This window comes from Oncorhynchus mykiss, chromosome 10 (assembly GCF_057628025.1).
Source record: "Oncorhynchus mykiss isolate SJ-2025 chromosome 10, ASM5762802v1, whole genome shotgun sequence".
Taxonomy (NCBI): Eukaryota; Metazoa; Chordata; class Actinopteri; order Salmoniformes; family Salmonidae; genus Oncorhynchus; species Oncorhynchus mykiss.
In genome coordinates, this window is record NC_143031.1 from 79,926,435 (window position 1) to 79,950,000 (window position 23,566).

The following is a 23,566-nucleotide window of genomic DNA, read 5'->3' on the forward strand; positions in this document are numbered from 1 at the left end:
AGTAATCAGTATATATATCTATAGTCTATAGTGTTAGTAATCAGTATATATATCTATAGTGTTAGTAATCAGTATATATAACTGTAGTCTATAGTGTTAGTAATCAGTATATATATCTATCGTCTATAGTGTTAGTAATCAGTATATATATCTATAGTCTGTAGTGTTAGTAATCAGTATATATATCTACAGTCTGTAGTGTTAGTAATCAGTATATATATCTATAGTCTGTAGTGTTAGTAATCAGTATATATATCTATAGTCTATAGTGTTAGTAATCAGTATATATAACTATAGTCTGTAGTGTTAGTAATCAGTATATATATCTATAGTCTGTAGTGTTAGTAATCAGTATATATATCTATAGTGTTAGTAATCAGTATATATATCTATAGTGTTAGTAATCAGTATATATATCTATAGTCTGTAGTGTTAGTAATCAGTATATATATCTATAGTCTGTAGTGTTAATAATCAGTATATATATCTATAGTCTATAGTGTTAGTAATCAGTATATATAACTATAGTCTGTAGTGTTAGTAATCAGTATATATATCTATAGTCTGTAGTGTTAGTAATCAGTATATATATCTATAGTCTGTAGTGTTAGTAATCAGTATATATATCTATAGTCTGTAGTGTTAGTAATCAGTATATATATCTATAGTCTATAGTGTTAGTAATCAGTATATATATCTGTAGTGTTAGTAATCAGTATATATATCTATAGTCTGTAGTGTTAGTAATCAGTATATATATCTATAGTCTGTAGTGTTAGTAATCAGTATATATATCTATAGTCTGTAGTGTTAGTAATCAGTATATATATCTATAGTGTTAGTAATCAGTATATATATCTATAGTCTATAGTGTTAGTAATCAGTATATATATCTATAGTCTATAGTGTTAGTAATCAGTATATACATCTATAGTCTGTAGTGTTAGTAATCAGTATATATATCTATAGTCTGTAGTGTTAGTAATCAGTATATATATCTATAGTCTGTAGTGTTAGTAATCAGTATATATATCTATAGTCTATAGTGTTAGTAATCAGTATATATAACTATAGTCTGTAGTGTTAGTAATCAGTATATATATCTATAGTCTGTAGTGTTAGTAATCAGTATATATATCTATAGTGTTAGTAATCAGTATATATATCTATAGTGTTAGTAATCAGTATATATAACTATAGTCTATAGTGTTAGTAATCAGTATATACATCTATAGTCTATAGTGTTAGTAATCAGTATATATATCTATAGTCTGTAGTGTTAGTAATCAGTATATATATCTATAGTCTGTAGTGTTAGTAATCAGTATATATATCTATAGTCTGTAGTGTTAGTAATCAGTATATATATCTATAGTCTGTAGTGTTAGTAATCAGTATATATATATCTATAGTCTATAGTGTTAGTAATCAGTATATATATCTATAGTGTTATTAATCAGTATATATATCTATAGTCTATAGTGTTAGTAATCAGTATATATATCTATAGTGTTAGTAATCAGTATATATATCTATAGTCTGTAGTGTTAGTAATCAGTATATATATCTGTAGTGTTAGTAATCAGTATATATATCTATAGTCTATAGTGTTAGTAATCAGTATATATATCTATAGTGTTAGTAATCAGTATATATATCTATAGTCTAGTGTTAGTAATCAGTATATATATCTATAGTGTTAGTAATCAGTATATATATCTATAGTCTATAGTGTTAGTAATCAGTATATATATCTATAGTGTTAGTAATCAGTATATATATCTATAGTCTATAGTGTTAGTAATCAGTATATATATCTATAGTCTATAGTGTTAGTAATCAGTATATATATCTATAGTCTGTAGTGTTAGTAATCAGTATATATATCTATAGTGTTAGTAATCAGTATATATATCTATAGTCTATAGTGTTAGTAATCAGTATATATATCTATAGTCTATAGTGTTAGTAATCAGTATATATATCTATAGTCTGTAGTGTTAGTAATCAGTATATATATCTATAGTGTTAGTAATCAGTATATATATCTATAGTCTATAGTGCTAGTAATCAGTATATATATCTATAGTCTGTAGTGTTAGTAATCAGTATATATATCTATAGTCTATAGTGTTAGTAATCAGTATATATATCTATAGTCTATAGTGTTAGTAATCAGTATATATATCTATAGTGTTAGTAATCAGTATATATAACTATAGTCTATAGTGTTAGTAATCAGTATATATATCTATAGTCTATAGTGTTAGTAATCAGTATATATATCTATAGTCTGTAGTGTTAGTAATCAGTATATATATCTATAGTCTGTAGTGTTAGTAATCAGTATATATATCTATAGTCTGTAGTGTTAGTAATCAGTATATATATCTATAGTCTATAGTGTTAGTAATCAGTATATATAACTATAGTCTGTAGTGTTAGTAATCAGTATATATATCTATAGTCTGTAGTGTTAGTAATCAGTATATATATCTATAGTGTTAGTAATCAGTATATATATCTATAGTGTTAGTAATCAGTATATATATCTATAGTCTGTGGTGTTAGTAATCAGTATATGTATCTATAGTGTTAGTAATCAGTATATATATCTATAGTCTGTAGTGTTAATAATCAGTATATATATCTGTAGTCTATAGTGTTAGTAATCAGTATATATATCTGTAGTGTTAGTAATCAGTATATATATCTATAGTCTGTAGTGTTAGTAATCAGTATATATATCTATAGTCTATAGTGTTAGTAATCAGTATATATATCTGTAGTGTTAGTAATCAGTATATATATCTATAGTCTGTAGTGTTAGTAATCAGTATATATATCTATAGTCTGTAGTGTTAGTAATCAGTATATATATCTATAGTCTGTAGTGTTAGTAATCAGTATATATATCTATAGTGTTAGTAATCAGTATATATATCTATAGTCTATAGTGTTAGTAATCAGTATATATATCTATAGTCTATAGTGTTAGTAATCAGTATATACATCTATAGTCTATAGTGTTAGTAATCAGTATATATATCTATAGTCTATAGTGTTAGTAATCAGTATATATATCTATAGTCTGTAGTGTTAGTAATCAGTATATATATCTGTAGTGTTAGTAATCAGTATATATATCTATAGTCTGTAGTGTTAGTAATCAGTATATATATCTATAGTCTGTAGTGTTAGTAATCAGTATATATATCTATAGTCTGTAGTGTTAGTAATCAGTATATGTATCTATAGTCTGTAGTGTTAGTAATCAGTATATATATCTATAGTCTGTAGTGTTAGTAATCAGTATATATATCTATAGTCTGTAGTGTTAGTAATCAGTATATATATCTATAGTCTGTAGTGTTAGTAATCAGTATATATATCTATAGTCTGTAGTGTTAGTAATCAGTATATATATCTATAGTCTATAGTGTTAGTAATCAGTATATATATCTATAGTCTGTAGTGTTAGTAATCAGTATATATATATCTATAGTCTGTAGTGTTAGTAATCAGTATATATATCTATAGTCTGTAGTGTTAATAATCAGTATATATATCTATAGTCTATAGTGTTAGTAATCAGTATATATATCTATAGTCTACAGTGTTAGTAATCAGTATATATATATCTATAGTCTATAGTGTTAGTAATCAGTATATATATCTATAGTCTATAGTGTTAGTAATCAGTATATATATCTATAGTCTACAGTGTTAGTAATCAGTATATATATATCTATAGTCTATAGTGTTAGTAATCAGTATATATATCTATAGTGTTATTAATCAGTATATATATCTATAGTCTATAGTGTTAGTAATCAGTATATATATCTATAGTGTTAGTAATCAGTATATATATCTATAGTCTGTAGTGTTAGTAATCAGTATATATATCTGTAGTGTTAGTAATCAGTATATATATCTATAGTCTATAGTGTTAGTAATCAGTATATATATCTATAGTGTTAGTAATCAGTATATATATCTATAGTCTAGTGTTAGTAATCAGTATATATATCTATAGTGTTAGTAATCAGTATATATATCTATAGTCTATAGTGTTAGTAATCAGTATATATATCTATAGTGTTAGTAATCAGTATATATATCTATAGTCTATAGTGTTAGTAATCAGTATATATATCTATAGTCTATAGTGTTAGTAATCAGTATATATATCTATAGTCTGTAGTGTTAGTAATCAGTATATATATCTATAGTGTTAGTAATCAGTATATATATCTATAGTCTATAGTGTTAGTAATCAGTATATATATCTATAGTCTATAGTGTTAGTAATCAGTATATATATCTATAGTCTGTAGTGTTAGTAATCAGTATATATATCTATAGTGTTAGTAATCAGTATATATATCTATAGTCTATAGTGCTAGTAATCAGTATATATATCTATAGTCTGTAGTGTTAGTAATCAGTATATATATCTATAGTCTATAGTGTTAGTAATCAGTATATATATCTATAGTCTATAGTGTTAGTAATCAGTATATATATCTATAGTGTTAGTAATCAGTATATATAACTATAGTCTATAGTGTTAGTAATCAGTATATATATCTATAGTCTATAGTGTTAGTAATCAGTATATATATCTATAGTCTGTAGTGTTAGTAATCAGTATATATATCTATAGTCTGTAGTGTTAGTAATCAGTATATATATCTATAGTCTGTAGTGTTAGTAATCAGTATATATATCTATAGTCTATAGTGTTAGTAATCAGTATATATAACTATAGTCTGTAGTGTTAGTAATCAGTATATATATCTATAGTCTGTAGTGTTAGTAATCAGTATATATATCTATAGTGTTAGTAATCAGTATATATATCTATAGTGTTAGTAATCAGTATATATATCTATAGTCTGTGGTGTTAGTAATCAGTATATGTATCTATAGTGTTAGTAATCAGTATATATATCTATAGTCTGTAGTGTTAATAATCAGTATATATATCTGTAGTCTATAGTGTTAGTAATCAGTATATATATCTGTAGTGTTAGTAATCAGTATATATATCTATAGTCTGTAGTGTTAGTAATCAGTATATATATCTATAGTCTATAGTGTTAGTAATCAGTATATATATCTGTAGTGTTAGTAATCAGTATATATATCTATAGTCTGTAGTGTTAGTAATCAGTATATATATCTATAGTCTGTAGTGTTAGTAATCAGTATATATATCTATAGTCTGTAGTGTTAGTAATCAGTATATATATCTATAGTGTTAGTAATCAGTATATATATCTATAGTCTATAGTGTTAGTAATCAGTATATATATCTATAGTCTATAGTGTTAGTAATCAGTATATACATCTATAGTCTATAGTGTTAGTAATCAGTATATATATCTATAGTCTATAGTGTTAGTAATCAGTATATATATCTATAGTCTGTAGTGTTAGTAATCAGTATATATATCTGTAGTGTTAGTAATCAGTATATATATCTATAGTCTGTAGTGTTAGTAATCAGTATATATATCTATAGTCTGTAGTGTTAGTAATCAGTATATATATCTATAGTCTGTAGTGTTAGTAATCAGTATATGTATCTATAGTCTGTAGTGTTAGTAATCAGTATATATATCTATAGTCTGTAGTGTTAGTAATCAGTATATATATCTATAGTCTGTAGTGTTAGTAATCAGTATATATATCTATAGTCTGTAGTGTTAGTAATCAGTATATATATCTATAGTCTGTAGTGTTAGTAATCAGTATATATATCTATAGTCTATAGTGTTAGTAATCAGTATATATATCTATAGTCTGTAGTGTTAGTAATCAGTATATATATATCTATAGTCTGTAGTGTTAGTAATCAGTATATATATCTATAGTCTGTAGTGTTAGTAATCAGTATATATATCTATAGTCTGTAGTGTTAGTAATCAGTATATATATCTATAGTCTGTAGTGTTAGTAATCAGTATATATATCTATAGTCTGTAGTGTTAGTAATCAGTATATATATCTATAGTCTGTAGTGTTAGTAATCAGTATATATATCTATAGTCTGTAGTGTTAATAATCAGTATATATATCTATAGTGTTAGTAATCAGTATATATATCTATAGTCTATAGTGTTAGTAATCAGTATATATATCTATAGTCTGTAGTGTTAGTAATCAGTATATATATCTATAGTCTGTAGTGTTAGTAATCAGTATATATATCTATAGTCTGTAGTGTTAGTAATCAGTATATATATCTATAGTCTGTAGTGTTAATAATCAGTATATATATCTATAGTCTATAGTGTTAGTAATCAGTATATATATCTATAGTCTGTAGTGTTAGTAATCAGTATATATATCTATAGTCTGTAGTGTTAGTAATCAGTATATATATCTATAGTGTTAGTAATCAGTATATATATCTATAGTCTATAGTGTTAGTAATCAGTATATATATCTATAGTCTGTAGTGTTAGTAATCAGTATATATATCTATAGTCTATAGTGTTAGTAATCAGTATATATATCTATAGTCTATAGTGTTAGTAATCAGTATATATATCTATAGTGTTAGTAATCAGTATATATATCTATAGTCTGTAGTGTTAGTAATCAGTATATATATCTATAGTCTGTAGTGTTAATAATCAGTATATATATCTATAGTCTATAGTGTTAGTAATCAGTATATATATCTATAGTCTGTAGTGTTAGTAATCAGTATATATATATATAGTCTATAGTGTTAGTAATCAGTATATATATCTATAGTCTGTAGTGTTAGTAATCAGTATATATATCTATAGTCTATAGTGTTAGTAATCAGTATATATATCTATAGTCTGTAGTGTTAGTAATCAGTATATATATCTATAGTCTATAGTGTTAGTAATCAGTATATATATCTATAGTCTGTAGTGTTAGTAATCAGTATATATATCTATAGTCTATAGTGTTAGTAATCAGTATATATATCTATAGTCTGTAGTGTTAGTAATCAGTATATATATCTATAGTCTGTAGTGTTAGTAATCAGTATATATATCTATAGTGTTAGTTATCAGTATATATATCTATAGTCTATAGTGTTAGTAATCAGTATATATATCTATAGTCTATAGTGTTAGTAATCAGTATATATATCTATAGTCTATAGTGTTAGTAATCAGTATATATATCTATAGTGTTAGTTATCAGTATATATATCTATAGTCTGTAGTGTTAGTAATCAGTATATATATCTATAGTCTGTAGTGTTAGTAATCAGTATATATATCTATAGTCTGTAGTGTTAGTAATCAGTATATATATCTATAGTCTGTAGTGTTAGTAATCAGTATATATATCTATAGTCTGTAGTGTTAGTAATCAGTATATATATCTATAGTCTATAGTGTTAGTAATCAGTATATATATCTATAGTCTATAGTGTTAGTAATCAGTATATATATCTATAGTCTGTAGTGTTAGTAATCAGTATATATATATCTATAGTCTGTAGTGTTAGTAATCAGTATATATATATATAGTCTATAGTGTTAGTAATCAGTATATATATCTATAGTCTATAGTGTTAGTAATCAGTATATATATCTATAGTCTATAGTGTTAGTAATCAGTATATATATCTATAGTCTATAGTGTTAGTAATCAGTATATATATATATAGTCTATAGTGTTAGTAATCAGTATATATATCTATAGTCTGTAGTGTTAGTAATCAGTATATATATCTATAGTCTGTAGTGTTAGTAATCAGTATATATATCTATAGTCTATAGTGTTAGTAATCAGTATATATATCTATAGTCTGTAGTGTTAGTAATCAGTATATATATCTATAGTCTGTAGTGTTAGTAATCAGTATATATATATATAGTCTATAGTGTTAGTAATCAGTATATATATCTATAGTCTGTAGTGTTAGTAATCAGTATATATATCTATAGTCTGTAGTGTTAGTAATCAGTATATATATCTATAGTCTGTAGTGTTAGTAATCAGTATATATATCTATAGTCTGTAGTGTTAGTAATCAGTATATATATCTATAGTCTGTAGTGTTAGTAATCAGTATATATATCTATAGTCTGTAGTGTTAGTAATCAGTATATATATCTATAGTCTGTAGTGTTAGTAATCAGTATATATATCTATAGTCTGTAGTGTTAGTAATCAGTATATATATCTATAGTCTGTAGTGTTAGTAATCAGTATATATATCTATAGTCTGTAGTGTTAGTAATCAGTATATATATATATAGTCTATAGTGTTAGTAATCAGTATATATATCTATAGTCTGTAGTGTTAGTAATCAGTATATATATCTATAGTGTTAGTAATCAGTATATATATCTATAGTCTATAGTGTTAGTAATCAGTATATATATCTATAGTCTGTAGTGTTAGTAATCAGTATATATATCTATAGTCTGTAGTGTTAGTAATCAGTATATATATCTATAGTCTGTAGTGTTAGTAATCAGTATATATATCTATAGTCTGTAGTGTTAGTAATCAGTATATATATCTATAGTGTTAGTAATCAGTATATATATCTATAGTCTATAGTGTTAGTAATCAGTATATATATCTATAGTCTGTAGTGTTAGTAATCAGTATATATATCTATAGTCTATAGTGTTAGTAATCAGTATATATATCTATAGTCTATAGTGTTAGTAATCAGTATATATATCTATAGTCTATAGTGTTAGTAATCAGTATATATATCTACAGTCTGTAGTGTTAGTAATCAGTATATATATCTATAGTCTGTAGTGTTAGTAATCAGTATATATATCTATAGTCTATAGTGTTAGTAATCAGTATATATATCTATAGTCTGTAGTGTTAGTAATCAGTATATATATCTATAGTCTGTAGTGTTAGTAATCAGTATATATATCTATAGTCTGTAGTGTTAGTAATCAGTATATATATCTATAGTCTGTAGTGTTAGTAATCAGTATATATATATATAGTCTATAGTGTTAGTAATCAGTATATATATCTATAGTGTTAGTAATCAGTATATATATCTATAGTGTTAGTAATCAGTATATATATCTATAGTCTGTAGTGTTAGTAATCAGTATATATATCTATAGTCTGTAGTGTTAGTAATCAGTATATATATCTATAGTCTATAGTGTTAGTAATCAGTATATATATCTATAGTCTGTAGTGTTAGTAATCAGTATATATATCTATAGTCTATAGTGTTAGTAATCAGTATATATATCTATAGTCTGTAGTGTTAGTAATCAGTATATATATATATCTATAGTCTATAGTGTTAGTAATCAGTATATATATCTATAGTCTATAGTGTTAGTAATCAGTATATATATATCTACAGTCTGTAGTGTTAGTAATCAGTATATATATCTATAGTCTATAGTGTTAATAATCAGTATATATATCTATAGTCTATAGTGTTAGTAATCAGTATATATATCTATAGTCTGTAGTGTTAGTAATCAGTATATATATCTATAGTCTATAGTGTTAGTAATCAGTATATATATCTATAGTCTATAGTGTTAGTAATCAGTTTATATATCTATAGTCTGTAGTGTTAGTAATCAGTATATATATCTATAGTGTTAGTAATCAGTATATATATCTATAGTGTTAGTAATCAGTATATATATCTATAGTCTATAGTGTTAGTAATCAGTATATATATCTATAGTCTATAGTGTTAGTAATCAGTATATATATCTATAGTCTATAGTGTTAGTAATCAGTATATATATCTATAGTGTTAGTAATCAGTATATATATCTATAGTGTTAGTAATCAGTATATATATCTATAGTCTATAGTGTTAGTAATCAGTATATATATCTATAGTGTTAGTAATCAGTATATATATCTATAGTCTATAGTGTTAGTAATCAGTATATATATCTACAGTCTATAGTGTTAGTAATCAGTATATATATCTATAGTCTATAGTGTTAGTAATCAGTATATATATCTATAGTCTATAGTGTTAGTAATCAGTATATATATCTATAGTCTATAGTGTTAGTAATCAGTATATATATCTATAGTCTGTAGTGTTAGTAATCAGTATATATATCTATAGTCTATAGTGTTAGTAATCAGTATATATATCTACAGTCTATAGTGTTAGTAATCAGTATATATATCTATAGTCTGTAGTGTTAGTAATCAGTATATATATCTATAGTCTATAGTGTTAGTAATCAGTATATATATCTATAGTCTATAGTGTTAGTAATCAGTATATGTATCTATAGTCTATAGTGTTAGTAATCAGTATATATATCTATAGTCTATAGTGTTAGTAATCAGTATATGTATCTATAGTCTATAGTGTTAGTAATCAGTATATATATCTATAGTCTATAGTGTTAGTAATCAGTATATGTATCTATAGTCTGTAGTGTTAGTAATCAGTATATATATCTATAGTCTGTAGTGTTAGTAATCAGTATATATATCTATAGTCTATAGTGTTAGTAATCAGTATATATATCTATAGTGTTAGTAATCAGTATATATATCTATAGTCTGTAGTGTTAGTAATCAGTATATATATCTATAGTGTTAGTAATCAGTATATATATCTATAGTGTTAGTAATCAGTATATATATCTATAGTCTGTAGTGTTAGTAATCAGTATATATATATATATATCTATAGTCTGTAGTGTTAGTAATCAGTATATATATCTATAGTCTACAGTGTTAGTAATCAGTATATATATCTATAGTCTGTAGTGTTAGTAATCAGTATATATATCTATAGTCTGTAGTGTTAGTAATCAGTATATATATCTATAGTCTATAGTGTTAGTAATCAGTATATATATCTATAGTCTATAGTGTTAGTAATCAGTATATATAGTCTATAGTGTTAGTAATCAGTATATATATCTATAGTGTTAGTAATCAGTATATGTATCTATAGTCTACAGTGTTAGTAATCAGTATATGTATCTATAGTCTACAGTGTTAGTAATCAGTATATGTATCTATAGTCTACAGTGTTAGTAATCAGTATATGTATCTATAGTCTACAGTGTTAGTAATCAGTATATGTATCTATAGTCTACAGTGTTAGTAATCAGTATATGTATCTATAGTCTACAGTGTTAGTAATCAGTATATGTATCTATAGTCTGTAGTGTTAGTAATCAGTATATATATCTATAGTCTGTAGTGTTAGTAATCAGTATATATATCTATAGTCTGTAGTGTTAGTAATCAGTATATATATCTATAGTCTATAGTGTTAGTAATCAGTATATATATCTATAGTCTATAGTGTTAGTAATCAGTATATGTATCTATAGTCTGTAGTGTTAGTAATCAGTATATGTATCTATAGTCTACAGTGTTAGTAATCAGTATATGTATCTATAGTCTACAGTGTTAGTAATCAGTATATGTATCTATAGTCTACAGTGTTAGTAATCAGTATATATATCTATAGTGTTAGTTATCAGTATATATATCTATAGTCTGTAGTGTTAGTAATCAGTATATATAACTATAGTCTGTAGTGTTAGTAATCAGTATATATATCTATAGTCTATAGTGTTAGTAATCAGTATATATATCTATAGTCTATAGTGTTAGTAATCAGTATATATATCTATAGTCTGTAGTGTTAGTAATCAGTATATGTATCTATAGTCTACAGTGTTAGTAATCAGTATATGTATCTATAGTCTACAGTGTTAGTAATCAGTATATGTATCTATAGTCTACAGTGTTAGTAATCAGTATATGTATCTATAGTCTATAGTGTTAGTAATCAGTATATATATCTATAGTGTTAGTAATCAGTATATATATCTATAGTCTGTAGTGTTAGTAATCAGTATATATATCTATAGTCTGTAGTGTTAGTAATCAGTATATGTATCTATAGTCTGTAGTGTTAGTAATCAGTATATATATCTATAGTCTGTAGTGTTAGTAATCAGTATATATATCTATAGTCTGTAGTGTTAGTAATCAGTATATATATCTACAGTCTGTAGTGTTAGTAATCAGTATATATATCTATAGTCTATAGTGTTAGTAATCAGTATATATATCTATAGTGTTAGTAATCAGTATATATATCTATAGTCTATAGTGTTAGTAATCAGTATATATATCTATAGTGTTAGTAATCAGTATATATATCTATAGTCTGTAGTGTTAGTAATCAGTATATATATCTACAGTCTGTAGTGTTAGTAATCAGTATATATATCTATAGTCTGTAGTGTTAGTAATCAGTATATATAACTATAACACGAGAGCTGATTATAAATGTGTGTGTGTGACTGTGTGTGTGATGGTGTGTGTGTGACGGTGTGTGTGTGATGATGTGTGTCTGACGGTGTGTGTGATGGTGTGTCTGTGATGGTGTGTGTGTGTGACGGTGTGTTTGTGACTGTGTGTGTGATGGTGTGTCTGTGACAGTGTGTGTCTGTGACAGTGTGTGTCTGTGACGGTGTGTGTGTGACGGTGTGTGTGTGACGGTGTGTGTGTGACAGTGTGTGTCTGTGACGGTGTGTGTGTGTGACGGTGTGTGTGTGACGGTGTGTGTGTGACGGTGTGTGTGTGACAGTGTGTGTCTGTGACGGTGTGTGTGTGATGGTGTGTGTGTGACAGTGTGTGTCTGTGACGGTGTGTGTGTGATGGTGTGTGTGTGACGGTGTCTGTAAATGACAGATGAAGAGGAGACACTTTGGTGTTTAATTTGCAACACTGACAAACGGGAGAGAGAGACTGTAATCATGTCCCCACATCCACCTCCTCCCTCCTCTCTGTTCTGTCCCTCCCTCCTCTCTGTTCTGTCCCTCCTCCCTCCTCTCTCTGTTCTGTCCCTCCTCCCTCCTCTCTGTTCTGTCCCTCCTCCCTCCTCTCTGTTCTGTCCCTCCTCTCTGTTCTGTCCCTCCTCCCTGCTCTCTGTTCTGTCCCTTCCCCTCCCTCCCTCCTCTCTGTTCTGTCCCTCCTCCCTCCTCTCTGTTCTGTCCCTCCTCTCTGTTCTGTCCCTCCTCCCTCCTCTCTGTTCTGTCCCTCCTCCCTGCTCTCTGTTCTGTCCCTTCCCCTCCCTCCCTCCTCTCTGTTCTGTCCCTCCTCCCTCCTCTCTGTTCTGTCCCTCCTCCCTCCTCTCTGTTCTGTCCCTCCTCCCTGCTCTGTCCCTTCCCCTCCCCCCCTCCTCTCTGTTCTGTCCCTTCCCCTCCCTCCCTCCTCTCTGTTCTGTCCCTTCCCCTCCCTCCCTCCTCTCTGTTCTGTCCTTCCTCCCTTCTCTCACCTGTTCAGCCAGTAATAGCTGTTGTTGCTGCTGTCTCTGTTCTCTCAGTAGCTGTTGTTTCTGTTGTTCCATCATGTGGAGCTGAACTCTCTTCTCCTGCTCCATCACCATCATCTGTTTCATAATGGCCGCCTGCTGCTGGTTGCCCAGGTAACCGGGAGGGGCCCCTGCGCCCTGATTGGGCCCCGCGCCCGAGGCCACACCCCCGGCAGGGTGAGGGGGAGGGACGGCACCGGGCTGCCGTGACATTCCCACCACACCTTGTTCCTAAAGAGAGAGAGAGGGAGGGAGATCCGTGAGTTTTTATTGGTGGGATGATCAATCAATCAGCTGGTCAAGCAATCAATCAGCTGGTCAAGCAATCAATACACGGAACCCCGTGTAGAGGATCATCCCAGGAACCCCGTGTAGAGGATCCTCCCAGGAACCCCGTGCAGAGGATTATCCCAGGAACCCCGTGTAGAGGATTATCCCAGGAACCCCGTGTAAAGGATTATCCCAGGAACCCCGTGTAGAGGATTATCCCAGGAACCCCGTGTAGAGGATTATCCCAGGAACCCCGTGTAAAGGATTATCCCAGGAACCCCGTGTAAAGGATTATCCCAGGAACCCCGTGTAGAGGATTATCCCAGGAACCCCGTGTAGAGGATTATCCCAGGAACCCCGTGTAGAGGATTATCCCAGGAACCCCGTGTAGAGGATTATCCCAGGAACCCCGTGTAGAGGATTATCCCAGGAACCCCGTGTAAAGGATTATCCCAGGAACCCCGTGTAGAGGATTATCCCAGGAACCCCGTGTAAACAGACACAGCAGGATACACTATATATACAGCAGTGTGTGGACACCCCTTCAAATAAGTGGATTTGGCAATTTCAGCCACACCAGTTGCTGACAGGTGTATAAAATTGAGCACAGAGCCATGCAATCTCCATAGACAAACATTGGCAGTAGATTGGACTTACTGAAGAGCTCAGTGACTTTCAACGTGGCACCATCATAGGATGCCACCTTTCCAACAAGTCAGTTCGTCAAATTTCTGCCCTGCTAGAGCTGCCCCGGTCAACTGTAAGTGCTGTTATTGTGACGTGGAAACGTCTAGGAGCAACAATGGCTCAACCGTGAAGTGGTAGGCCACACAAGCTCACAGAACGGGACCGCTGAGTGCTGAAGCGCATAAAAATCCATACAGAAATGGTTTGTCGAGATCAGTGTGGAAGAACTTGACTGGCCTGCACAGAGCCCTGACCTCAACCCCATCGAACACCTTTGGGATGAACTGGAATGCTGACTGCGAGCCAGGCCTTATCACCCAACATCAGTGCCTGACCTCACTAATGCTCTTGTGGCTGAATGGAAGCAAGTCCCTGCAGCAATGTTCCAACATCTAGTGGAAAGCCTTCCCAGAAGACTGGAGGCTGTTATAGCAGCAGTGTTCCAACATCTAGTGGAAAGTCTTCCCAGAAGACTGGAGGCTGTTATAGCAGCAGTGTTCCAACATCTAGTGGAAAGTCTTCCCAGAAGAGTGGAGGCTGTTATAGCAGCAATGTTCCAACATCTAGTGGAAAGCCTTCCCAGAAGACTGGAGGCTGTTATAGCAGCAATGTTCCAACATCTAGTGGAAAGCCTTCCCAGAAGACTGGAGGCTGTTATAGCAGCAAAGGGAGGACAAAGTCCATATTAATGCCATGATTTTGGAATGATATGTTCAACGAGCAGGTGTCCACATACTTGTAGCGTATATTCATTCAGACTAAACACCACAGTTTTAAAGATTCTTCCCAGCTAACCCCTCACTCTCATCCCCTCCCAGTGCAGTATGGGTAGTCCTTGCCCACCCTGAGTCCACCCTGAGTCCTCTCATCCCCTCCCAGTGCAGTATGGGTAGTCCTAGCCCACCCTGAGTCCTCTCATCCCCTCCCAGTACAGTATGGGTAATCCTAGCCCACCCTGAGTCCTCTCATCCCCTCCCAGTGCAGTATGGGTAGTCCTAGCCCACCCTGAGTCCTCTCATCCCCTCCCAGTGCAGTATGGGTAATCCTAGCCCACCCTGAGTCCTCTCATCCCCTCCCAGTGCAGTATGGGTAGTCCTAGCCCACCCTGAGTCCTCTCATCTCCTCCCAGTGCAGTATGTGTAGTCCTAGACCACCCTGAGTCCTCTCATCCCCTCCCAGTGCAGTATGGGTAATCCTAGCCCACCCTGAGTCCTCTCATCCCCACCCAGTGTAGTATGGGTAGTCCTAGCACACCCTGAGTCCTCTCATCCCCTCCCAGTGCAGTATGGGTAGTCCTAGCCCACCCTGAGTCCTCTCATCCCCTCCCAGTGCAGTATGGGTAGTCCTAGCCCACCCTGAGTCCTCTCATCCCCTCCGAGTGCAGTATGGGTAGTCCTAGCACACCCTGAGTCCTCTCATCCCCTCCCAGTGCAGTATGGGTAGTCCTCTCATCCCCTCCCAGTGCAGTATGGGTAGTCCTAGCACACCCTGAGTCCTCTCATCCCCTCCCAGTGCAGTATGGGTAGTCCTAGCACACCCTGAGTCCTCTCATCCCCTCCCAGTGCAGTATGGGTAGTCCTAGCACACCCTGAGTCCTCTCATCCCCTCCCAGTGCAGTATGGGTAGTCCTAGCACACCCTGAGTCCTCTCATCTCCTCCCAGTGCAGTATGGGTAGTCCTCTCATCCCCTCCCAGTGCAGTATGGGTAGTCCTAGCCCACCCTGAGTCCTCTCATCCCCTCCGAGTGCAGTATGGGTAGTCCTAGCACACCCTGAGTCCTCTCATCCCCTCCCAGTGCAGTATGGGTAGTCCTAGCACACCCTGAGTCCTCTCATCCCCTCCCAGTGCAGTATGGGTAGTCCTAGCACACCCTGAGTCCTCTCATCCCCTCCCAGTGCAGTATGGGTAGTCCTAGCCCACCCTGAGTCCTCTCATCCCCTCCCAGTGCAGTATGGGTAGTCCTAGCCCACCCTGAGTCCTCTCATCCCCTCCCAGTGCAGTATGGGTAGTCCTAGCCCACCCTGAGTCCTCTCATCCCCTCCCAGTGCAGTATGGGTAGTCCTAGCACACCCTGAGTCCTCTCATCCCCTCCCAGTGCAGTATGGGTAGTCCTAGACCACCCTGAGTCCTCTCATCCCCTCCCAGTGCAGTATGGGTAGTCCTAGCCCACCCTGAGTCCTCTCATCCCCTCCCAGTGCAGTATGGGTAGTCCTAGCACACCCTGAGTCCACTCATCCCCTCCCAGTGCAGTATGGGTAGTCCTAGCCCACCCTGAGTCCTCTCATCCCCTCCGAGTGCAGTATGGGTAGTCCTAGCACACCCTGAGTCCTCTCATCCCCTCCCAGTGCAGTATGGGTAGTCCTAGCACACCCTGAGTCCTCTCATCCCCTCCCAGTGCAGTATGGGTAGTCCTAGCACACCCTGAGTCCTCTCATCCCCTCCCAGTGCAGTATGGGTAGTCCTCTCATCCCCTCCCAGTGCAGTATGGGTATGTGCATACATTAGACCCTCATTAGCATATAAATAGCTACTTCCTCCACTTAGCCGCATGCTAATCTGTAAAAGGATGAAACAGCACTCTGGAACAGCATTATACCCCCAACCGACCAATTAGACGAGCCCGCTCAGGAATCTATTATAGGTTCATTCAGTACATTGTTTGGGGTAAGACCGCCCATCATTTACCACTGCTCTGTGTCGACAACGGACTAGAATGAATGAATGGTGTTTTATTTTGTTCACTGTTGTTTTAGGGAAGGGTGGCTACATATTGTCCTACGTGTCAGTTAGATTAGAAAGACAGACAGACAGACAGACAGACAGACAGACAGACAGACAGACAGACAGACAGACAGACAGACAGACAGACAGAGACACACAGAGAGAGAGGGACAGAGAGAGAGAGAGACAGAGAGAGACAGACAGACAGACAGACAGACAGACAGACAGACAGACAGACAGACCTAAATGCCAGAACCGGACAAGAACCTGACACCCTCAGCACACAGGGGGACAAAGACCTGCCTGCAGGTGACAGCATTCCCTCCCACATATGCCCCCCTAGGCACAACTATGACAACATAACCAACAAAAACGGGTCACAACTCCTGCAGCTCTGTCGCACGCTGGGTATGTACATAGTCAACGGTAGGCTTCGAGGGGACTCCTATGGTAGGTACACCTATAGCTCATCTCTTGGCAGTAGTACTGTAGACTACTTTATCACTGACCTCAACCCAGAGTCTCTCAGAGCGTTCACAGTCAGCCCACTGACACCCCTATCAGACCACAGCAAAATCACAGTCTACTTAAACAGAGCAATAATCAATCATGAGGCATCAAAGCCAAAGGAACTGAGTAACATTAAGAAATGCTATAGATGGAAGGAATGCAGTTTGGAAACCTACCAAAAAACAATTAGGCAACAACAAATTCAATCCCTTATAGACAATTTCCTGGGTAAAACGTTCCACTGTAATAGTGAAGGTGTAAACTTGGCAGTAGAAAATCTTAACAGTATATTTGACCTCTCAGCTTCCCTATCAAATCTAAAAATCTCAAATAGAAAACTGAAGAAAATGAACAACAATGACAAATGGTTTGATGAAGAATGCAAAAATCTAAGAAAGAAATTGAGAAACCTGTCCAACCAAAAACATAGAGACCCAGAAAACCTGAGTCTATGCCTTCACTATGGTGAATCACTAAAACAATACAGAAATACTCTACGGAAAAAGAAGGAACAGCATGTCAGAAATCAGCTCAATGCAATTGAAGAATCCATAGACTCTAACCACTTCTGGGAAAATTGGAAAACACTAAACAAACAACAACACGAAGAATTATCTATCCAAAATGGAGATGTATGGGTAAACCACTTCTCCAATCTTTTTGGCTCTATAACAAAGAATAAAGAGCAAAAACATACACATGATCAAATAGAAATCTTAGAATCAACTATTAAAGACTACCAGAACCCACTGGATTCTCCAATTACATTGAAAGATCTACAGGACAAAATAAAAACCCTCCAACCCAAAAAGGCCTGTGGTGTTGATGGTATCCTCAATGAAATTATTAAATATACAGACAACAAAATCCAATTGGCTATGCTTAAACTATTTTACATCATACTTAGCTCCGGCATCTTCCCCAATATTTGGAACCAAGGACTGATCACCCCAATCCACAAAAGTGGATCCAAATTTGACCCCAATAACTACCGTGGAATATGTGTCAACAGTAACCTTGGGAAAATCCTCTGCATTGTCATTAACAGCAGACTCGTACATTTCCTCAATGAAAACAATGTATTGAGCAAATGTTAAATTAGCTTTTTACCAAATAACCGTACAACAGACCATGTATTCACCCTGCACACCCTAATTGAATTACCGAAACAAAGGCAAAGTCTTCTCATGCTTTGTTGATTTCAAAAAAGCTTTTGACTCAATCTGGCATGAGGGTCTGCTATACAAACTGATGGAAAGTGGTGTTGGGGGTAAAACATACGACATTATAAAATCCATGTACACAAACAACAAGTGTGCTGTTAAAATAGGCAACAAACACACACATTTCTTCACCCAGGGTCGTGGGGTGAGACAGGGATGCAGCTTAGGCCCCACCCTCTTCAACATATATATCAACGAATTGGCGCGGGCACTAGAAAAGTCTGCAGCACCCGGCCTCACCCTACTAGAATCTGAAGTCAAATGTCTACTGTTTTCTGATGATCTGGTGCTTCTGTCACCAACCAAGGAGGGCCTACAGCAGCACCTAGATCTTATGCACAGATTCTGTCAGACCTGGGCCCTGACAGTAAATCTCAGTAAGACCAAAATAATGGTGTTCCAAAAAAGGTCCAGTCAACAGGACCACAAATACAAATTCCATCTAGACACCATTGCCAGAGAGCACACAAAAAACTATACATACCTTGGCCTAAACATCAACGCCACAGGTAACTTCCACAAAGCTGTGAACGATCTAAGAGACAAGGCAAGAAGGGCCTTCTATGCCATCAAAAGGAACATAAAATTCAACATATCAATTAGGATCTGGCTAAAAATACTTGAATCAGTCATAGAGCCCATTGCCCTTTATGGTTGTGAGGTCTGGGGTCCGCTCACCAACCAAGACTTCACAAAATGGGACAAACACCAAATTGAGACTCTGCACGCAGAATTCTGCAAAAATATCCTCTGTGTATAACGTAGAACACCAAATAATGCATGCAGAGCAGAATTAGGCCGATACCCACTAATTATCAAAATCCAGAAAAACCTTCCATAACAAAGCCATCACCTACAGAGAGATGAACCTGGAGAAGAGTCCCCTCAGCAAGCTGGTCCTGGGGCTCTGTTCACAAACACAAACACAACCCACAGAGCCCCAGGACAGCAGCACAATTAGACCCAACCAAATCATGAGAAAACAAAAAGATAATTACTTCACACACAGGAAATAATTTACTAAAAAACTGAGCAAACTAGAATGCTATTTGGCCCTACACAGAGAGTACACAGCGGCAGAATACCTGACCACTGTGATAGACCCAAACTTAAGGAAAGCTTTGACTATGTACAGACTCAGTGAGCATAGCCTTGCTATTGAGAAAGGCCGCCGTAGGCAGACATGGCTCTCAAGAGAAGACAGGCTATCTGCTCACTGCCCACAAAATGAGGTGGAAACTGAGCTGCACTTCCTAACCTCCTGCCCAATGTATGACCATATTAGAGACACATATTTCCCTCAGATTACACAGACCCACAAAGAATTCGAAAACAAATCCAATTTTGATAAACTCCCATATCTACTGGGTGAAATACCACAGTGTGCCATCACAGCAGCAAGATTTGTGACCTGTTGCCACGAGAAAAGGGCAACCAGTGAAGAACACACACCATTGTAAATACAACCCATATTTATGCGTATTTATTTTATCTTGTGTCCTTTAACCATTTGTATATTGTTAAAACACTGTATATATATATATATATATATATAATATGACATTTGTAATGTCTTTACTGTTTTGAAACCTCTGTATGTGTAATGTCTACTGTTAATTTTTGTTGTTTTTCACTTTATATATTCACTTTGTATGTTGTCTACCTCACTTGCTTTGGCAATGTTAACACCTGTTTCCCATGCCAATAAAGCCCTTGAGGTGAATTGAATTGAGAGAGAGAGAGAGTCAGAAAGAGAGAGAGAGAGTCAGAGAGAGAGAGAGAGAGAGAGGGACAGAGAGAGAGGGGGACAGAGAGAGAGAGAGAGGGACAGAGAGAGAGAGGGGGACAGAGAGAGGGGGAGAGAATATGGAGGGAGAGATAAAAGATGTCAAGAGGAGTGATGGAAACCTAAAAGAGAGAGAGAAACAGAGGGATGGAGGGATAAAAGAGAGAGAGAAGGACAGACTCATCCCAGTAAGCAGACCAGACAGCCAGACCAGGTCGATACTCTGAACAGTCTCATCTCCTGCTTGGCACACCACGATGCCAGCCAGTCAGACCAATAACACCATGCCTGAGTGGAGTGAGTGGCAGGGTGCAGCAGCAGGGTCTGGCCTGCGGGGGTCACTGGTGTTCTGTCTGTGTGTGTGTGTGTGTGTGTATGTGTGTGTGTGTGTGTGTGTGTGTGTGTGTGTGTGTGTGTGTGTGTGTGTGTGTGTGTGTGTGTGTGTGTGTGTGTGTGTAACAGGCTCATTGGTCTCCTCTCTCAGCAGATGGCTCAATCATGACGACTCTGATCTACAATCTCTTCTCCCTCTCCTCTCTCCATAATTCTTCTCTTCCACTCTCTCTCTCTGTTCCTTCCTCTGTTCTCCCCTCTCTCTCTCTCTGTCTCTCCCTCTCTCTCTCTGTGTGTTCCTTCCTCTACCTCTGTTATCCCCTCTCTGTCTCCCTGTCTCTCTCTGTCTCTCTCTCTCTCTCTCCCCTTCCTCTGTTCTCCTCCATCACCCTCTCTCTCTTTCTGTGTTCATCTCCCTCTCTCTCTCCTCTGACTGGTCGTGTCCTAACAACCACATGGGAGATGGAGGAAACAGAAGGGAAGAAAGGTGGCAGAGGGGAAAGCAGAGGGGATGAGAGAGAGAGAGGAGAGACAGAGGGGATGAGAGAGAGAGGGGAGACAGAGGGGATGAGAGAGGAGAGACAGAGGGGATGAGAGAGAGAGGAGAGACAGAGGGGATAGAGAGAGAGAGACAGAGGAATAGAGAGAGAGGGAGAGACAGAGGGAGTGAGAGAGAGGGGATGAGAGAGAGGGGAGACAGAGGGAGTGAGGAGGGAAGTGGGATGAGAGAGAGGGGAGACAGAGGGGATGAGAGAGAGGGGAGACAGAGGGATGAGAGAGAGAGGGGAGACAGAGGGATGAGAGAGAGGGAGGACAGAGGGGATGAGAGAGAGATAGAAGGAGACAGAGGGAGTGAGAGAGGGAGAACAGAGGGGATGAGAGAGGGGAGAACAGAGATAGAGAGAGAGAGAGGGGAGACAGAGGGATGAGAGAGGGGAGACAGAGGGGATGAGAGAGAGAGGAGAGACAGAGGGATGAGAGAGAGAGGGAGACAGAGGGGATGAGGAGAGAGGGAGGGTAAGGAGGGATGAGAGAGGGAGACGAGGGGATGAGAGAGATAGGGGAGACAGAGGGAGTAGAGAGAGAGAGGGGAGACAGGAAGGTAAAGAAGGAGAGAGAGAGAGAGGAGAGACAGGAAGGTAAAGAAGGGAGAGAGAGAGGGGAGACAGGAAGGTAAAGAAGGGAGAGAGAGAGAGGGAGCAGGAAGGTAAAGAAGGGAGAGAGAGAGAGAGGAGACAGGAAGGTAAAGAAGGGAGAGAGAGAGGAAACAGGAAGGTAAATAAGGGAGAGAGAGAGAGATAGAGAGAGAGGAGGAGACAGGAAGGTAAAGAAGGGGAGAGAGAGGAGACAGGAAGGTAAAGAAGGGAGAGAGAGATGAGGAGACAGGAAGGTGAGAGGGTGAGAGAGAGAGAGAGAGAGAGAGAGAGAGAGAGAGAGGAGACAGGGAAAGTGCAAAGAAGGGAGAGCGAGAGAGAGAGAGGAGACAGGAAGGTGAAAGAAGGGAGAGAGAGAGAGAGAGAGAGAGACGGGAGACAGGAAGGTAAAGAGGGAGAGAGAGAGCGAGAGAGAGAGAGAGAGGAGACAGGAAGGTAAAGAGAGGGAGAGAGAGAGAGAGAGAGGGAGACAGGAAGGTAAAAGAAGGGAGAGAGAGAGAGGGGAGACAGGAAGGTAAAGAAGGGAGAGAGAGAGAGAGAGAGACAGGAAGGTAAAGAAGGGAGAGAGAGAGAGAGTGAGAGAGAGAGAGGGGAGACAGGAAGGTAAAGAAGGGAGAGAGAGAGAGAGAGGGGAGACAGGAAGGTAAAGAAGGGAGAGAGAGAGAGAGGAGACAGGAAGGTAAAGAAGGGAGAGAGAGAGAGAGAGGGGAGACAGGAAGGTAAAGAAGGGAGAGAGAGAGAGAGAGAGAGGGAGACAGGAAGGTAAAGAAGGGAGAGAGAGAGAGGGGAGACAGGAAGGTAAAGAAGGGAGAGAGAGAGAGAGAGAGGGGAGACTGGAAGGTAAAGAAGGGAGAGAGAGAGAGAGAGAGCGAGAGAGAGAGAGAGAGAGAGAGAGAGAGAGAGAGAGGGGAGACAGGAAGGTAAAGAAGGGAGAGAGAGAGAGGGGAGACAGGAAGGTAAAGAAGGGAGAGAGAGAGAGGGGAGACAGGAAGGTAAAGAGGAGAGAGAGAGAGAGAGAGAGAGAGAGAGAGAGAGAGAGAGAGGGAGACAGAGAGTGAGAGGGAGAGAGAGAGGGGAGACAGGAAGGTAAAGAAGGGAGAGAGAGAGAGAGGGAGACAGGAAAAGTGAAAGAAGGGAGAGAGAGAGAGAGAAGTAGCTCTGGCAACTGTATCCGTGGCAAGGAGCAGATGGTGCTCGTAGGAGATGCAATGGCCGTTTCGCCTGGTCACCCCCGACAACACCGGCAGTCCCGCGGGAACCACACACACACACTGTCTTTTTCACTCTATCACTCTGTCCCTACTTACCCTATGTCTCACTCCCTCTGTCTGTGTGTCTCTCTCTCTCTCTCCTCTCTCTGTCTGTCTCTCTCCCTCCCTCCCTCCCTCCCTCTCTCCCTCCCTCTCTCTCTCTCTCTCTCCCTCCCTCCCTCCCTCCCTCCCTCCCTCCCTCTCTCTCTGGATAAAAAGTGTTCCTTCTCTCTCACAGACAGTAGAATTGGGTCAGTAGTATCTGTGCAGACCACAGACAGGCCAGTAGATAGACCATGTGTTA

The 23,566-nt window shown here is 36.5% G+C and overlaps 1 protein-coding gene across 1 annotated transcript in view; it reads right to left on the bottom strand.

Annotated features, from left to right (window-relative positions):
* LOC110517176 (mastermind-like protein 3) overlaps positions 1-23,566 on the bottom strand; it is a 263,327-nt gene that overhangs the window by 25,690 nt on the left and 214,071 nt on the right. Inside the window, exon 4 of the mRNA XM_090188060.1 lies at positions 13,293-13,559. Within this exon, the coding sequence (XP_090044186.1) occupies positions 13,293-13,559 (267 nt within the window). The remainder of the gene's footprint in view (positions 1-13,292; positions 13,560-23,566) is intronic.